Raw genomic sequence first — 19,432 nt, forward strand, 5'->3', positions numbered from 1 at the left:
AGTCCCACTTTTCTTGTGTCCTTTCATAAATGTTTTATGGTTTTCTTTGTAAAGATTTTTTCTCCTCTTTCATGAAATATATTGCTAGGATTTTGTTTTCATAGCTGTTGTAAATAATATCGCTTTCTTGATTTCTTCTTCACATAATTTGCTATTGGTATATAGAAACATTACTTATTTTTGTGTGTTGATTTTGTATCCTGCAACATTGGTAAAAATTAAGGTTTTAGAACAAGAAATAAGCAAGACTTATTAAAGAATTCTTGCCCAGTAAACTACACATATTCATATTTTTCCTTTTTTATTTTTTCTTCAGTAATTTTCTTTAGACTTCTCCTATGCCTGCAGGAGACATTTTACTTTAGTTCTTTAGCAATAGTTGTTAGGAATCCAAAAGACTCACACCAAACATTACTTGAACACTAAGAAAGGGTAGACCCAGGTCCTGCTGACAAGGACATTTTTAAGTTTACTTGAAGAAACACAATTCAAAACAGTTTTCTCTCAGTAAGAACCTACTGAATGGGGTAAGATAATTTAAATTGGTTGTGATAGAAAAACAAAACAGGGAATTACAAAGCAGAAGTGGACTTTGTGTGAAAGTTGATAAATTTTTGCCTTCATGAAGCCTCAAAATTCCATAATACATGGTTAAAAGTACTATCCCTTAAAACTGAATTTGAATTCTGTTATATTAAGCAAATTATTTATATACCCCAAGTTTCCATTTCCTTATTTTAAAATGGAAAAGAAGGTTTTAAATCCTTAATAGCATTCAGAATGGAGAAAGTTAAAAGGAAAATTCAGGGGTAGTTTTGAGTTTAGTCCATCTTTCTTTGTCATATTCTATTCTTTAATATGAGGGGTTTTTTTCATATTGATTATGACCTCTTAGTTTCTGATTCTGCTGCTTTTTTATAAAACTTAAAGATTATTGATTTTATCGGAAATATTGTGTTCAGTATTTAATCCATTTTCTTTTTAAAGCTGTTCTCTTTTTTCCACATTATTTTGTTGATGCATTATAGTTGACCATAATGATGGGATTTGTTGTTACATATTCATATATGCCATGATATAACAATATAATTTGTCCAATATCACTCCTCAGCACTTCCTTCCTCCCTTCTTCCCCCTGCTCCCTTTCCTTTGGTCTACTGACCTTCCTTTGATTTTCATGAGAGCCCTGCTCTTCCCCACACCTTTCCTTTACTTTTTCTTCTCTTGCTTTCACATTCTTTAATGTAAGTTCTTAAACTGTATTCTTTAATAGCACTAATGAACTCCACTGGAAGTAAATATAGATTTCTTTTGTTCCTATTTGAATTTTCTTAAAGTTTAATTGTCCCAAAGTTGGCTATGCAAAGGAGACACTAATATTAATTGAATATTTACTGTGTGCTTGCCATAATCTAATTTAATTGCTATGTCTACCCTGTAAAAAATAAGTATTTATTGGCGAGATTAAGTAGACTGCCCAAGATTGCACAACCAAATGGCAGACATAAAATTAGGTCTCAGACCTAAGAGTTGTGCCTCCTCCCCTGCCAAGATGCTACCATGGTAGCCCATTTTATAACCTCTTAAAAAGTAATTTTTATATAATAAAAAAGTATGAAATAAGTAAATTCATACTTTTTTCATACTTATTATTTAATTCATACTTAATTCATACTTCCTGATTTATAGCCACAGAATCAACTAATTTTCACATGTTTTATAACAGTTCAGTGAGGCATATCCATATATAAATATATATTTCATTATATTAGGATTTTGAGTGCTTATATCATTGCTTGATACTATTCTGGATATAAGTAAGCAAATAGGAATGAAGAAACAGAAAATTAAGAAAATAACAATGATGGTAGGTGTTTATGAGAATAACTGAGGAGCTATTTGAAGGTTTTTCTAAGGTAAGACACTCTCTGAGAATGTGACATCTAAGTTGGGACCTAACTGATGTGAGAGAGCAAGATAACAAAATTCAGGGAGCATGTGCTCCAGGGGTAAAGTATGTAATATAGTGGTCCCAAGACCAGTATGAACAGGACATGTTCAAGGAACAGGAAGAAGGGAAGTGTAGTCGAAGAGAATCAGAGGTGGATTACTGATGGAGTATGTCATAGCTTGTGTAGCCTTGGAAAACAGTCTGGTTTCATTGTAAATAGACTTGGAAGTCACTAGAGGGGTTAAGGCAGGAAAGTAATATAATCCAGTTGATAATTTGAAGAAATGGTACTGGCTGCTATGTAAAAAACACATTCTAAGGAGCGTGAGGAAGACTGCTATGGCACCCTAGGAGATGGCAGGGACTTGGGTTGTAGTAATAGAAATGGAGAGAAGTGATGGACTCAGGATTTGTTCTGGGGATAGAGTAGACAGGCCTTGCTTCTGAATTGAATGTAGAGAAGGAAAGGAAAATCAAAGATTACGTGTACCATATTTTTACTTGAGCAGCAAAGCATTAGGGAAACAAGTTGCCATTCTTGAAACGGAAAGAATTTGGGAGGGAATGAAGAATTGTATGTCAGACACTTAAGTTTGAGGTGTCTATAGACTTCTTCTAAGTAGAGAAGTCAACAAGCAGTTGGATATATAATTCAGTCTAGAGTTCAGGGGAGAGAAACTTGGGAATCATTGGCATAAATGTGGCATTTAAAATCATGGAATGAGATTACAAATGAGTAGACAGATAAGGGAAGTAAAGGTTCACTATATTTACAGATAAATCAGTAAATATAGTAAATTATTGCTAATGAGATGGTAAAATACTTTTAAAGGTGCAGGATATTGAAAACCAAGTGGAAAGAAAATATTTCAAGAATCTAATTAGGGGCTGGGGGTGTCACTCATTAGTGAAGCACTTGCCTAGCATGCCAGTCTCTGTGTTCAATTCCCAGCACTGCAAAAAAAAAAAAAAAAAAAAAAAAAAAATTGCTATTGAGAGGTTGAATAAGATAAAGACTAAGACTTGACCCTTGAATTTGACAAAATGGAGATTGTTAATGACTTTAAGCAATAGTGAACTGAGTTGGGTAGGCAAAGTTGGTTTTGTTTTAAATTCAGTTATAAGTATTGTATTCTGCAGCAAAATCAGTTTCCTTTTACTATGCTTTCCAGCAATTTTGGCCAGCTTAAGGAACAAAGCTGGGCTGTTTGCTGAAATCTGTTATCTGGTAATCAGATGGATTCTTCTAAATGAAAAGAAAAGAAGTAGTACAAATTTCCCCAAAACAGTGTCTTTGTGGGCTTATACTTGCAAACAGTGGACTTCTCAAGGTTTATACTATGAGCCTAAATTTGCCTTCTTCCCCAGAAGAAAGTAAGGTCTAAAATTTCCCTTATTGTTTCACATCTTAGAATAAGGCATACTGTCAGTGTAATTGTTGCATTCAGTTGTCTATTTAAGGTAACACAGGAAATTAGCAGTGCATTTTCAAGAAAAGCTGATTACCATCTGTTATTAGTAATCATCTAAAAACATCACTAAGTAGAAGCATTGGCAATGGTCAGAGACACAGCAGACGAAAAGAGGAAAACATGCATCATTTAGAATGTATTACCTCATAGAATGCATCCACTTAAATGATTTTGGAATGTTATCAATATTATCAATAAAGGATATAATGTTCTACCCTATGCCCAAAATATTCTACACATTTTTTCCTAGATATGGAACATTGCATATTAGGTCATACTACTTCTGAGACTCAGAGAAACATGCAACTTTGACAGTTTTGTGTCTGAGGCAGCCATCTTTCTATAAGGCTGGAGCATGGGTCCCTGCATTCAGGGAGAGCTTTGAATTGAGGTCTTTATTCAGAGGTCATTTTGTGGCCATCATTCTTGTCCAGACTATGGGTACAGTAAGATTTCACATTAGTAGTATCCTACAGAGGGTAGATTACAAAATGAAAAGATAGCCATTGGGAATTCATATCTTCTGAATGTTATTTTAACCAAACCTTTATTTTGCAATAAAGGTTGTAACATTGTCTAAATTTGAAAAACTTATGTTTAAGAGTCTAGCCACAGGAAATTAGTACTTTGCAGGGTTTTATCTTGAAAGAGTCACTTTCCTTTTAAATGTACAATTTAAAATTGGCAAATTAGGGATTTTGAATTTTGCTAAATAAGAAAAGTCACTAGTAAGTTGGAACAAAATTGTTATGATACCATTTTCCTTATACAAGAGGGCTTTCACTGACCCAGATGTAGGGAAGCAAGACAGTCCCCCAGTGCTAAGTTCTAGGGCAGCAGGGAAGCATAGCAACCGTAATAAGGAATAATAATCATAGCCAGTTTTTCAGCAACCTGCATATCTCAGAGTTTGAAACAATTTTAAATACAAGGATAAAGATAATATATTGTTGGAAAATGACTTTTGTAAATATAATATTTACTGCTTTTTTCCAACTTGTTTAATTTTTCATTATGTATTTTTTAATCATACTTCAGAATTAATGTTTATTAGGAAAAAAGTTCATAGGTGTTTGGCCTTTTCAGATAATGTTCTAGTCTGTGAGATAGCTTTGAGACTACAGGGAAATCCAGTCAAGATTCACTTTTCTTACGCACTTCTGATTTTGAGCATCAGGTCACATTTTGCACAGTTTAGCCAATCTTCTCAGTACCTTGAGCCTTGAAGATGGTTTAAGTATGGAAAGAAGTAAGAGCTGGACAGGTCTTCTAAAAGGTGAGGTCTTGGTCTGTTTGGGTGATGCTGTTCTAACCCCTTAGAAACTTGCTCTCTCATGGTGTGTCTTAGGCATTCAGTTCCATACTAAAGGCTAAGTTCTGAGATGGCCAGAAAAGTGGTCTTCACAGCAGGAACAAGAACCCTAGGTGGGTGTGAGCCTGCACTTCTGTAATCCCAGCCAGTTGGGAGACTGAGGCAGAAGGATCGCAAGTTCAAGGCCAGCCTGGACAACCTACCAAGATCCTGTCTCAAAAAAAAAAAAAAATTTAAAAGGGCAGCTCAGTGGTAGAGCACTTGCCTAGCATAAGTGAGCTGAGGTTTGATTTCTATTACTCTAACTGCTTTCCTGGGTAGGCTTACTATGCTGCTTCAATTGTGACATGAGGCTGGAAGCCATGTATGCTTAGGAAGAAGGTAACTCAGAGGCTCTGAAAAGCTTTCCCTTAAAGGCTAAGTATGGGAAGCATTGGATACCAAAGTTTAGAACCAAAGGGAAAATTTTCTTGATGCTGGGGCAGAAGCTCTGGTTGAAAGAGATGTAAAGAATAATAGAGTCATCTAGGCATTTAAAGGTAAAGGGCATGTCTGCATACAGAAGGTAAAGGGACATAGATGGAAATAGCTCCACCACTGGCACATGTCTGTGTTGTGCTTTGTTTTACAGTTCTGAGATTCAAACCTGTGGCCTCATATACATAGGCAAGTGCTCTACCACTAAGCTTCATCCCCAGCCTGTTGTTGTTTTAATAGACTTTATTAGAGCAATTTTAGATTAACAGCAAAATTGAATTGAGCCGACAAAAAAGTAGAGATTTCCCATGTGCTCCCTGACCTCACACATTAGTAGTATCCTACATCAGTGATACATTTGTTATGCTCTGTGAACCTATGTTGACATACCATAATCCAAATCCATTGTTTGCATTAGTTCACTCTTGATAGTATATGTTCTGTGAGTTTTGATAAATATCCAATGGCGTTTATCTACCAGTATAGATCACATAGAATAGTTTCACTGGCATGTGTCTTTTTGTCTTTCTGGCCTCTTGATGCCTCCTTTTAAACAGGAAACATATTAGACCTTTGTCATTTGTGGGGATCACATCCTAAGACTTTCATAGATCACCAGAATTATAAATGCCACTAAAACCAATATGTGTCCTCAGCAAATGCAATATATTTTTGCAGAATTCTTAATGAAATCTTTTTTAGACTCTTAATGAGTATTTAAATATAAGACTAAAGTAATTTATAAACCATTATTTTCATAGATAATAGAGCTTCTTGCTTTCTTTTGGGAACCAGGTTTCACACACACACACAAAAAAGCATAGCACTTCACATGAGTAGTATGTGTAATTAACTGAGAGATGTGCACACTGCCGTGTGGGGGCTGATATATGTGAGGTAACTACTTGCCTCCAACAGTATCTAGCCCAGGAAATTCAAATCTTTGCTTCAGGAGAAGGTCATAGACTTTTATGGTTAATCTTTAAGGTATTGAATACTAAATACCTACAGAAGCCAGGATGTAATTCAGTGGGACAGCATTTGCTTACCATCTGTGAGGCCCTGGGTTCAATCCCCAGCCAAAAAAAAAAAAAAAAAAATCACGTGTTCAATGTGTGTGAAGTTAATTGGTCCACTGTCAGTCAGCAGTCAGGTCCCATAGGGTTCTTGACATGGTACTGTTTCACAGCTGCTCTTTCCAAGGCCTCAGCCTAACTCTTCCCTATCACTGGTAGCCTCCTCTACCTCTGATCTCTTACCACTCCTTACACCCCTACATACACTCTCTTCTGTTTCTACCAGGTTAAGCTTCCAAAAGGTGGCAGTCCCTATTCCTTTCATTTTAGGAAACAATTCCATACCTGGCTCTTCCCATTTTTAGCTCTCATTGTTCACTGTGTTCCTAAGCAAACTCTGAATAGTTTTGTTCCGTTAAGGCACACCACATTTTCCTATGCCACTTCTCCTCTTCAAAATACTGCCTTGATGAAACCCTTTCCAAACAGATATTTTTTCCTTCCTTTGTACTCCACAACACTTTGTACCACTAAACACATTCAGCTTTGTATTACAGATAATTTCTGCCTCCCCATACTTCATGACTATGCAAATCATAGGACACACTTCAGACTAGACTTAGCTTTATTTCCATGACAGTGTCTGCTGTTTATTCATCACTTCAGTATTACATCAGTGACGTATTTTCATTTCCCTCACAGTGTCTTTACTTGTAGTATTCAAATATATCTGTTTTGTTTTTAGGTGAATGGTATCACGTTTTTCTGTTATCCTTTTTCATTTAACACAATTCATTTATATTCATATATTTTAGTACCTCATCACTTTTTTTTAAGAGAGAGAGAAGAAAGAGAGACAGAGAGAATTTTTTAAATATTTATTGTTCAGTTTTCGGTGGACACAACATCTTTATTTTATTTTTATGTGGTGCTGAGGATCGAACCCGGCATCCGGCGCATGTCAGGCGAGCGCGTTACCACTTGAGCCACATCCCCAGCCCAATACCTCATCACTTTTAATGGTTTCATAATCTAAATGGATATTACCTACCTTATTTAACTATTGATGGACATACGAGGAAGCTTTTAAAAGTTGGCTACTACCAATTTTGCTGCAGTGTGTATCTTTGCACACTTATGCAGATATACCAGAAAGATAGCTGAAGTTACTGGGTCAGGGAGTATGTACATTTTTAACTTGTTAATGCCTAATTGCCTTCCAAAAACATTTATTAAATTTATTTTTCCACCAGTAATATATGAAAGTGATCGTTTCCAAGTCTGCCTATTATTATTGGCCATTTTGGTTTTTGCTAGTCTTTTGCACACAAAAAAATGCTTTCACTGTAATTTACATTTTCCTCCTTTTTAGTGAGGTTAAATTTCTTTTAACTTTCTTTATGGTGTCATTTGTGACTTTTAATTTTTACATAGTCAAATCTTTAGTCTTCTTATTTATGGCTTCTTAATTCTGTGCCTTAATTAGAAAAGTCTTCCCAATCTAAAATTATAGAAATGTTTTCTTCTGGTAGTTTTACTTTTTTTCTTTCCTTCTTTTTCTTTAAGATGGGTTCTAACTTGTTGTCCAGGCTGGGCCCAAATTCCTGGGCTCAAGAGAGCCTCTTGAATAATACAGCTTTTACAGACCTGTGCCACTACATCCAGCTTACTTTAACATTTAATCATTTTCTTTTTTGAGTTTTATTTTGGGTTTTGATGAAGAGTAGTTATAGCATTTTATTTTTTTTCTTTTTTCCAGCCATGTTGAAAGTTTTTTAGTTGGTTTGAAATGTCATTACAAAAGTTTTATATGTATTAGACTTATTTCTGGATTTTCTTCTTGTCTACCAATTGTTGTTTTTTTGGTATCGGGGATTTAACCCAGGGGTACTTAACCACTGAACCACATCTCCAGTCAGTTTTCTATTCTTTTTATATTTGAGACAGGGTCTTGATAAGCTGCTTAGAGCCTTGCTGAGGCTGACTTTGATAAGCTGCTTAAGTTGCTGAAGCTGACTTTGAATTTGTGATCCTTCTGCCTCTGTCTCCCCAGCTGCTGGGATTACAGGCCTGGCTCTACCAACTGTTTTATTCTTATTACCAAAATTTTATTCTTTTGCATTGTTTCTTAGAATTTTAGAATCATACTGTGGGTTCTATTAATTTTTTTTTTTTTTTTTTACTTTTGGGATTTCTGTTTGGATTGCCTTTTATTTATGTATTACTTGGGGAGAATACATACCTTTGCAATATTGAGTCTCCCATTTTGGACCTTTTACTAAAAGTCTCTTAAATCAAGTTTTTGTCCTATTATAATATTTTATGGCTTTTTCTTCTAGATTATATACTTTATTGCTGGATTTTTATGTATTTTATAGTTTCTATTGCTATTTGAATAGGATCCCTGTTTTTTGATTGTCACTTATAATGTTGTTAGCTATTAGAATACTAAAACTATTAATTTTGTGTATTTATTTATTAGTCTTAATTTTTTAGTTGACTTTCTTGGATTTCCTAAGTATACAATTGTATCACTTGTAAAAACAATGATAGCCCTCCACCCCCGTCATTTATGCCTCGTTTCTTTTCATTGTCTTACTTAAATAAACTGTTAGAGATCCCCAGGACATCATTTTAGAGTGGCCATAATAGTGAGCATTTTTCTCTAGTTCTTAGCTGTACAAGGAATATAAATATAAAATTTATATTTTAAATTAAATTGGTAGCTTGCCATAGGTACCTGAGAAAGGAATTTTATCAAGTTAAGGAAATTTTCTATTTTTTCTCTTATTGAAGATTTTTAATCAAAACTCGATGTTGCATTATATCAAAAGCTTCTTTGACATCTATTAAAATCATTTTTTTATGTTGTACTATTCTTGCTTTCTTGGGACAAATACCACATGGTCATGTGTTCTTTATATTACCCTCACTAAATTTTGTTTTATTTTAGAGTGTTTCTTTTTATTTTCATACACATAATAGGCCTGAACTTCTTTTGACCTCTCTTCACTTATGTTTTTCCTTGCTGTTTAATACTTTATATAGATGGTTGGGAGCTAGGTCTGTCTTAAGGATTTGATAATACTCATAAATCTGAGGCTGGTAACTTTAAAAGATGAAATATTCACTACCTGTTCAATTTTTGCTACCATAATCAAAGACTGTTAATATCATGCCCACTTTTCTCTGATCTAAAACAACTTATTAATTTTTCCATTTATTAATGGTAAGTGGAGATAAAAATCTAACTCCTGGTATTGTTGTCAAGATCCAATGAGATGATGTGGCCATTTAGCATTGTTGTGGCTCAGATAAATGTCCATCAGTAATAACCACTATTATTGTTATTCCATTAGGTTGATTTTATCTTAGTCATCTCCAACTGTTGCACAGTATGGTTGTATAACCTCCATAGAAAGATGGAGGACATAAAGATTAACTTATGATCCAGCCAACAGTGGCAGACATTCAGCTCCCTCTGACACACCCCTGGTGGGTCTAGATTTTGTGTCTTGGCAGACCTACCTGGCTGGAATAATGCACCACCTCTGCTCTACAAAGGATCAGGATAGACTGTGTGCCTTGGACACTCCTGCTCTACCTGGAATTTGTTTTCCACATTGGGCATGCTTGCTTACATTAATTATTGAAGATTTTTAACTCGAATGGAAAAAATAACTTTTTTTAAAAAAAAGTTCTTTGAGGGGCTGGGATGTGACTCAAGCGGTAGCGCACTCACCTGGCATGCGCGGGGCACTGGGTTCAATCCTCAGCACCACATAAAAATAAAATAAAGATGTTGTACCCACCGAAAACTACAAAATAAATATTAAAAACAAATTCTCTCTCTCTCTCTTAAAAAAAAAAAATCTTAAAAAAAAAAAAAGTTCTTTGAAAAATCAGGATCATAATGCACAATGCTATGGAAAGACAGTCTTTTTTATACAATTGGCCCAAGCATAGTGTGTGATTTTTTTATTTTGACTTTTTAGGAAATTCTTAGATGTTTTATCTCTCTTTTTTTTTTCTTTTCTTTCCTTTTTTTCAATATTAGGGATTGAACCCAGGGCCCCATGCATCTAGGCAAATGCTCTACCCCTGAGCTACATTTCCAGCCTCCATTTTTATTTTGAGACAGATTCTTGTTAAATTGCCAAGGCTGGCCTTGAACTTGTAATCCTCCTGTTTCAGCCTCCCACATAGCTTGGATTACAGACATGTGCCACCAACCCCCAGCTTATCTGTCTTTTTGAAAGTAGCATAAAGTAGAAAATGGAGACTTGTTGCATTCTCATCAAGAAGCAGAATATGTTTTTTTTCCAGGGTTCACTACTTCAATAATCCCTCATCTGATATTTAAAATGTATTTACGTTGAGTCATTTCTTTCTCTTTTGCTGGTGAACCAAGAGATCATGAAATGATTTTGCAGAGGCAGTAGCATTACGTTCAGTTTCTTTTTTTGTATATATCAGATAAGAGGCCTGCAAATGGAAGTAAGTCCGCCTCACATCCTTTGTATGGTGATGGCAGTGATGTTTGCCTTTTAATCATCAGAGTGACATTTATTAGTTCATAAACCTGCTTCCAAAGAACCTAAGGTCTTTTTGATGAAAGGTGACTATAAAAGGACTATAAGAGGTTTTTGACAGGCTACTTTTATTTTTGCAAACATTCTTCTTTTTAGTGTTTAGGAACTACTATCTTAAAAGAAATTTGGGGGCAGGGACATGCCAGAACCAAATGGAAGTTAATGCACTCATTTAGAATTAGGATTTCTGAATCTGTAATTAGGAAGGCAAAATAAAATTTTGATTTAAGCTTCTAAATCACCCTCTGTGATTTAGAAGAGCCTCCTTCTAGTTGGAAAAAAATTCACAGACCTGAGGAATAGAAGCAGCACAAGGGGCCTGGCTTTTGGTAAACCTTAATAATAAGAGAAGAGGAACCAGGAAGTAGTTTCCTAGATTCAATACTAGTGGAACAGCAAGGTTTTGGTCCTATTTATTTTTTTCTAGTTCTTTTGTTTTGTTTTGTTTTGGGGTTTTTTGTTTGTTGGTTGTTGGTTGGTTGGTTTGGTACCGGGGATTGAACTCAGGGGTGCTTAACCACTGAGCCACATCCCCAGCCCTATTTTGTATTTTATTTAGAGTCAGGGTCTCACGAGTTGCTCAACACCTAGCCATTGCTAAGCCTGTCTTTAAACTCGTGATCCTTCTGCCTCAGCCTCCCATGCTGCTGGAATTATAGGCATGTTTTGTGCCCAGCTTCTTTTTCATATTCTGTTTTTGTAACTCAGAGTTTTAGGAATTATTTCATGATATTATGTTATTTGTATTATTATATATAATTATTATATATTTTGACATACATTAGTACAAATAATTAGACATCTGTTATATATAGTAGTACATATTATTGTTCCATTAAAGTACCAATGGCCTCTCTTTCCAGAGCAATAATGAAATTTCACAGTATGAAAATGGAAGAAATCAATAAAATTATTCGTGATCTTTGGCGAAGTACCTATCGTGGACAAGGTAATTAACATGGTGTGTCACAAACACTCTTCACAAAGCCTTCTTCATAATTTCTCCCCATATGACCTCTCATTGTGCAAGTATTACCTCCTTGGACCCCTTTCTGAACATCTCTTTGAGATTTTCTAAGAAATCTTATCTTGAAACATAGCAAAAAGAAAATGCAAAGTTTTCTATTCCAAAGCCTGATAGGACTTACATCCTTGGCTGCAGTAGGCATGATATTTAGCTGATGACATAATAGGTTCTATTGAAGTGTAGATAGAGATAAACCCTGATGCGATAAGAAGAAAACCTGCCCAAGGAAACTCTTAGAGAAGCAGCAGAGGGGTTGAGTTATCCAAATTGCTTCTAGCCAGACTGCCAGGATCTTAAATCTTCCTAGCCAGAGAAATAAGTTCAAAATCAGCCAGTATTTTCCCCAGAAATCAGCTTCATGTGTTTCTCCTAGGCTTACTTGATGTAGAAAATGACAAAAGGCTACAGAGGGTAAAGTATTTTACACTAAAGTATTTTTCTTTCTGCATCAGATATTGAATACATAGAAATACGATCTGATGCTGATGAAAATATATCAGCTTCTGATAAAAGACGGAATTATAACTACCGAGTGGTGATGCTGAAGGGAGACACAGCCTTGGACATGCGAGGACGATGCAGTGCCGGACAAAAGGCAAGTATCTCGGAAGTCTGACAGGAAGAGTACCAGAAAGCACCCAGGGCTGTCCTTGATGGTAGGAAGCTCTTTTCAGCATCTGTGGTTACCCTCTCCTAATGCCAACCAACATTTCCTGCAGCATTCTGTATAGTGGCTTTTAAGAGAAGGGCCTGAAGGGTCTCAGGATAGGCTTGTGTAGAGAAAGAGGCTGAACCCATTATCATTTCACAGCATTCCTTCTCAGAGTAAGGTCACTCACTGCCTTATCTACTACTCTTTAATGTGCTACCAAGAAAGAAAAAGATACTTACAACTGTAAGACATATTCTCATTTCGGAGAAGTAAAAATTCAAAATTAATATTAATTATATTAGTAATAGTAACTATACTATTAATCATAGTAGTGTTAACAAGCCAGATTCTAGGCTGAGCCAGATGAGACATTCCAGTAAATGAGAAAGTAGCCCCCATATAGAACCAACCTTCTACCACCCTAGCCTAGCTTCTGGACCCACAGACCTCAAAAAGAGGGCTCTTGTCATTCAGTTGTCTTGATGCCCACAGGGGTTTCTGTCACTAGCACCACATACACAAGACACAGTTGTCAGGTCAGGCCAGCTGGCTCCACATGAAGTCTCTGGGAGGACAGCCCTGCTTGGATATGGAGCACAGAGCAAAATCACAAAGAAGAAAGATATTTTAAAGAGTCAGGATAATGGGGTCTGCATCCTGGGGTATGAAGCTAGGTTCTTTCACTGTGCACAGGTTTCTACCAAACACTTCTCAGATTAGAAACAGATTACACTTGATATACCTCTGGACCCTGATTTTCACAAAATTTCAAAAAAGAAAAGTATGCCCATGTTATCTTAATTACTTCTATAGTTTTTTTGCTTAAAGAATATACCATGCAGCTAGGCATGGTGGCACACACCTATAATCCCAGTGACTCATGAGACTGAGGCAGGAGGGTCGCAAGTTCAAAGCCAGCCTCAGCAATTTAGCAAGGCCCTAAGCAACTTAGTGAGACCCTGTCTCAAAATAGAAAGCACTGGGGATGTGGCTCAATGGTTAAGTGCCCCTGGGTTCAATTCCTAGTCCCCCACACATAAAAAAGAATAAATCATGTATGTGTGTATCATCAGCCCAGAGAGCTGATAGCAATTCAAGACATCTGCAGATTACTATCTAAATTGTAGTCTGCAAAAATGACAAATTTATGATCTATAATCAGTATCCCTACTTGCTTTTGTGATTTTTTACTGTTAATTATAAGTGAATTTGAATCAAGATACCTCTAGATTTAAAATGCTTTCAAAATTACTTCCTTTTTATGTGCATGATACTGGGAATTGTCCCCATGCATGTTCTACCACTGTGTATCCCCATCCCTTTTTATTTTTTGAGAAACAGCCTAAGTTACCAAGGCTGGCCTCAAATTTGTAGTCCTCCTACTTCAGCCTCCTGAGTAGCTGGGATTACACAGTTGCCTTACTGCACCCAACTCAAAAATACTTTCTGAGAAAAAATAGATTTACTGAAGATAGTAGTAATTGCTTTGTGGTAGTAATTGCTTTCTTGGCATTGGGAGAGAAGGAAAAACAAATGGTTTGGTGGAGGTGGGCCTCAACTGTACCTAACACTGGCTTTTGCTGAGGCTTTAGAGGCCATTGTGAGTGGGTGGTAGTAAAGTTGGCAGCAGGGGATTCAAAGGCAGGAAGGAAGTACCTGTCCCCGAATGGAGAAGCAGTGGCCCTCGTTTCTGCAAGCTGCTGGCCTCCCTGGCCATTATGAGAATGTGTGTACTACTACAAAATCAACTCACTCACAAATTCAGTAGGAGAAAGAATTTATAACTCACATAAATGTACTTTTTATTTCACGGAATAGTCCTACACTATTAATTCTGTGTTCCTTGTACTCTCAGTTGGCTTTATTTGAGTCTGAGGGTTTTAGTATTAGGTTTCTGTTAGTCATGAAAGTGCCTAATAGTTCTAGTTACTTGGATTTCCTGCAGGTAAGCGTAAACAAAACCACACTTCTATACTCATCCTGATACTGTGACCCATGATTGTTTTTTCCCTCTTACTTTCTCAAAATTATACACACAAACATTGCAGTGTGGACCAGAACACAATACCTGGTACCAAGTCTCTTTATCAGAAAACCATAAAGGTCAGGTGAAGACTTTTTAAGATCATAAATCTTATACCTTTATTAAAATTATTTGTTATAGCCAAGTGGTAATGCATCTCTGTTGTGAGCCTGTGATTTCAAGTTTTGATTATAGCTGATATGGTTTTTTATTGGAGGGCAGGGGGAGGATCAGTGTTGCATTTAGCATTTTATTTAATTGCAAATGATGGGCGTGAGCATGCAGCTGATTGCTCACCTTCCAGAGGGACATAAGAACCTGGTTGCAGGCTGGGCTCTCCCACACAACAGCAATTACTCTAATGTCAGTGACTTTGTGACATTTACTCACCTTTGCCTTCTGAAACAATCGTGCCAGTCTGTGGTATGCATCTCACTCCTGGGCTTTTTCCCAGGTGTTGGCCTCACTCATCATTCGCTTGGCGCTGGCTGAAACTTTCTGCCTGAACTGTGGCATCCTTGCGTTGGATGAGCCAACAACAAATCTTGACCGAGAAAACATTGAATCTCTTGCACACGCTCTGGTTGAGTAAGTGTCTCACATTTGGGAGATTGTGATAGTTTTGATCAAGAGAGTTATGTGGGGTGAACTCCACCTAGATGTGTCCTCCTTGTGGAAATCAGTTGGTGACAGACACTTTTGACAGACACTTTTCCTTTTGATAGTAATTCTTCAGATTCCCTTGAAAATGAAATAGTGAACAGCAGCCCCAGACATGTCCTCCTGTGAACCCACACGTCGCAAACAGGAGTTGGTGTGCCCTGCTGAGATGTTTGATCATGGTGGTAGTGGGTTTAGGACTGTCTCCCAAGCTTTTCACAGTGCATCAAACAGCTCTGAGGAACAACAAAACTCTTATTCAAAAAGCACACTAGTGATTAAGTAGACTGCCGAGGGCGAAACTGCACACACCTTTTACCACATTCACCTGTGTGGGCGCAGGCTCCAAGGTTGGGCAGCTTTTGCAAAGGCTCTCAACCCTGAGGTAGAAGGGGATGTTTGGGGGCACTCCCGACTCCAGGAAGACTTTCTGGCAGAGGTGATATTTCCTGCCTGACAGCACAGCATGGGCCAGGGGCCCTAAGCAGCAGTGCCATCCTCAGTCTGCTCTCAGTAGTCAGGCAGGACTAGCAAGGAAGGGCTAGTGCTTTAGAAACTCAAGTGCATCCAGCTTCAGGCAAGAGATAAATAACTGGTTAGTCTTTCAGGTCTCAGTCCCAAAGCTGGTTACCTCATCATATAGATGAGCAAAAAAGTGTTCCCAGTGCACCCACTCAGGTCTCCTGTGTGTCATAGAACGGATGCATCTAGTGACTAGTGGTGACAGAATTCTAAGTAGACTCAGCTCTGAAGAAAGCAGTGTTATTCCCCTGTCTGTCATCTTTTTTTTAAAGAGAAAGCTAGCAACAGGTCAGGAAAATGTAGGGGAAGAAGTTGAGGAGTTGAGGCATTCCTCAAATGCCTCCACCTTCTTTAGTAGGAACAACTTTGCGATCTAGAAGAGTAAGTCCAAATTCTTGGCCTGGTTCTTACGGGTCCCTAAGGTGGAATCAGCTATGCATCCCCACTGCCTGGACAGGAGATGGAACTCCTGCCTTACTGGCTGAAGGCCCCTGACCACCACCACCACCTCAACTTCCTGCAGGGTAGCCAGAGGCCCTGACATACACAGCACAGGAAAAGCTTAGTTGCCACATGTAGCAGCAGTTCATGTGTCTGACAAGGTTTGTAGTGACTTTTCCAAATTTTTGCTCTTAAATTATAAAATATTCTAAATATATTGTTTCAGGATAATAAAGAGCCGCTCCCAGCAGCGTAACTTCCAACTTCTGATAATCACTCATGATGAAGATTTTGTGGAGCTCTTAGGACGTTCTGAATATGTGGAGAAATTCTACAGGATTAAGAAGAACATTGATCAGTGCTCGGAGATCGTGAAATGCAATGTTAGTTCCCTGGGATCTTATGTTCATTAGCTGCTTGTTTTTTTTTTTTTTGATTTTGGGTTTTGTGTGTGTGTGTGTGTGTGTGTGTGTGTGCGCGCGCGTGCGCGCACGCAGAGGATTGAACCCAGGGCCTTGCAATACTAGCCAAGTACTCTACCAACTGAGCTACAATCCCCACCAGCTGCTCACTTCTGATATCAACTGAACCAGATGAAGAAACATTCTTTAAAAAAAAAAAAACTTGTGTCTAGAATGTTGAATGTTTAAGAGGTTCTGAGATCATAAAGTTGTTTCACATGAAATTTGGACTGATTTCCTAAACTGTGTCCCCCTGCAGCAGCCTCTAACAGCCTACAGGGCTCAGCAGCTTTACAGTTGGACTCAGTCACTCTGCTTCCCTCCATAGGATAAATAAATGTCCCCCTCCCTTTGCTGTTAAGAAGGATGGGCTCCCTTAACTATAAATCTGTGCAGGTGACCTCTCTGCCTGGGCCTTGGTTTCTCCTAAATCTGAAGTAGTTGAATGGGGTCTTAAGTTTTAACAGAAACCTTAAGTAGTTATCTCATTGAGTACCCACCATCTTCTCTCTCCACACACCTGCCAGATAGTCATCAAGACTCAGGGCTCTCTAGAGAGGAAATTGCCCACTTGAAGCCAGATCTGTCCACCATGCAGAAGGCAGTCATTCTCCTCTGCATCTCCTGTGTATCAGCTCAGCCTTACCGTCAATCCCAACTACTCTTCAAGGGCAGGTCCCAGTGTGGAAGGCAAGCCAGGCTCACTCATACTCAGGTCCTGCCTCCAACCAGACCTGGAAGATCAAGCCTCTCATTTCCACTCTTGATGACAATTCTGATAAAGCCCAATACAGTTTTCCATGGAATTGTCAGCTAACATCTTGAAGCCATTTGCAGTTATTCTAATACTTCCCAGTCACACTTTAGAATTCCACTTTGTGGAGTTTTGTCAGAGTCATTCAGAACTGTGTTAGATCTTGATTCAGTCAAGCTTTGGGCAGAACTGGTAAGCATATTATGTAGACTGCCTTTCTCATCCAGGGTCCAGAAGCAGATTGAGCCCTAAGGTCCTATATTATCTGTGCTCAGGCTAGATAGTGGCCCCCAAAGACATCCAGGTCCTCATTCCCTGAACCTTTGAATATTACCTTATATGGCAAAGGTGACTTTGCTGAAGTGATGGAAGCTAAGGATCTCGGAAATATATTATCCCTGGGGTGGTGCTAAATGTAATTGTAAGTAACCTAATAAGAGGGCGGCAGAAGGAAGTCAAATTACAGGAGAAGGTGATGTGTTGGTGGAAACCGACCAGAGAGATGGCACTTTAAAGATGGAGGAAGGGCCGTAATCAAAGAGATAGAGGCAACCACTAGAAGCTGGAAAAAGTAAAGAAGCATTCTCCCCTCAGAGCCCACAGGAGGAGTCAGCCCTTGACTTTAGTTCATTGAAATTGATTTTGAGTTCTAGCCTTCAGAACTGTTAAAAGAATAAATCTGTGCTGTTTCAAGATGGTATATTTTGGGTAATTTACTACTCAGCACTAGGAAATTAATATAGAAATCAGTTTCACTGCATCTAAAATGATACTAGTTATGTACTATCCTTGAAAGAATTGAGAAAGGAATTGCTTAAATCATGTTATGAGGTTCACATAAGAAGCCTGGTTGAGAAAAGAAGGTCCAGAATCTCACCCAAGCTGGGGAGGGCCAGGTAACAGGGTATGCCACTCCAACCATTCAGCTCCTGCCTATTCCAAGGCCCGTCTTATGATAAGGTTCAGTCATCATACTTAGTTTTTTTTTTTTTTTTAATGACACAACACTTTATTTTTGTTTGTTTTCATTTTATTGTGGTGCCGGGTATTGAACACAGTGGCTCATGCATGCAAGGCAAGCATTCTACCACTGAGCCACAACCCCAGCCCCCATCCTACTTAGTTTTGACAAACTAAAAATTGCCTCTTAACCAAACTCACATAATCCTGACAAAAGAATCACTAAAAAGAAGAGCAGATCACTGTCACATTGAGCACAGGCCCAGTGACTCCTGAATGCAATAAAAGCAAATCAACTCCATTCATATATAAAAGCAAACATCTATAGTAACCAAGGTGTGTTTATCCCAAAACACAATAATAAATAATAACAAATCTTGAGAAAATGATAAATCCAATTACAAAATATCAAGGATAATAAACCCAAAGGGGAATAATTCTTACACATGCCTAATATTTGATAAAATTCGTCTCCCAGGATTAGCATATTTGTAATTCTGTAAATATTTTCTGAATATTACTTGTCAAGTCAAAAACAATAACAAATGATGAAATATTTGTCACTTAAATATTAAAACCAATTACCTCCTATCAGTGTGTTCTGAAAGCTCTGGTCTTTGCAATAAAGAATGAGCAAAATGCAATACAAGTTAAACATAGTGAAACCAGAATTATGTTTTACAAATTAAAACAGACTTTCCATCTAAAATCTAGGCCACACTCTCACAGACCTTTTGAGTGGCCCTTTCACCCTATAACACTCCTTTCAGTGGGCTTGGAAATGAGATAGGTACCTTCTTCCTTCTCATTGCTGCTTGGAAATCATGCTCCATTAAATGCCCCCACCCCCAAATGAAGGGGCATTGCAGTTTGGAAGTTAACCATCTAGATTGCCTGGACTTTAAATTCCAACACCACCACTAATCAACTGAGGGACTTTGAGCAAATTAGTTATTCTCTTTTTGCCTCTTCTTCCATACCTATAAAGTGGGTAAATGGTACCTTGTCTTGTAGGGTTGTTATAAAGATTAAATGACTTAGTATTTATAAACTGCTTAGACCTGCTTGACACATAGTAAGCACTATTTTAGTGTGTTCAAGAAAAACTTCAC

General features: G+C 37.6%; 1 protein-coding gene across 1 annotated transcript in view; it reads left to right on the forward strand.

The window, feature by feature from the left end:
* Positions 1-18,911, forward strand: part of Rad50 (RAD50 double strand break repair protein) — a 103,294-nt gene extending 84,383 nt beyond the window's left edge. Inside the window, exons 22-25 of the mRNA XM_076856448.2 lie at positions 11,684-11,769; positions 12,300-12,442; positions 14,977-15,110; positions 16,372-18,911. Of these exons, the coding sequence (XP_076712563.2) occupies positions 11,684-11,769; positions 12,300-12,442; positions 14,977-15,110; positions 16,372-16,558 (550 nt within the window). The 3' untranslated portion in view covers positions 16,559-18,911. The remainder of the gene's footprint in view (positions 1-11,683; positions 11,770-12,299; positions 12,443-14,976; positions 15,111-16,371) is intronic.
* Positions 18,912-19,432: the final 521 nt, after the last annotated feature.

The sequence above is a fragment of the Callospermophilus lateralis genome, chromosome 5 (assembly GCF_048772815.1).
Source record: "Callospermophilus lateralis isolate mCalLat2 chromosome 5, mCalLat2.hap1, whole genome shotgun sequence".
In the NCBI taxonomy this organism is placed as follows: Eukaryota; Metazoa; Chordata; class Mammalia; order Rodentia; family Sciuridae; genus Callospermophilus; species Callospermophilus lateralis.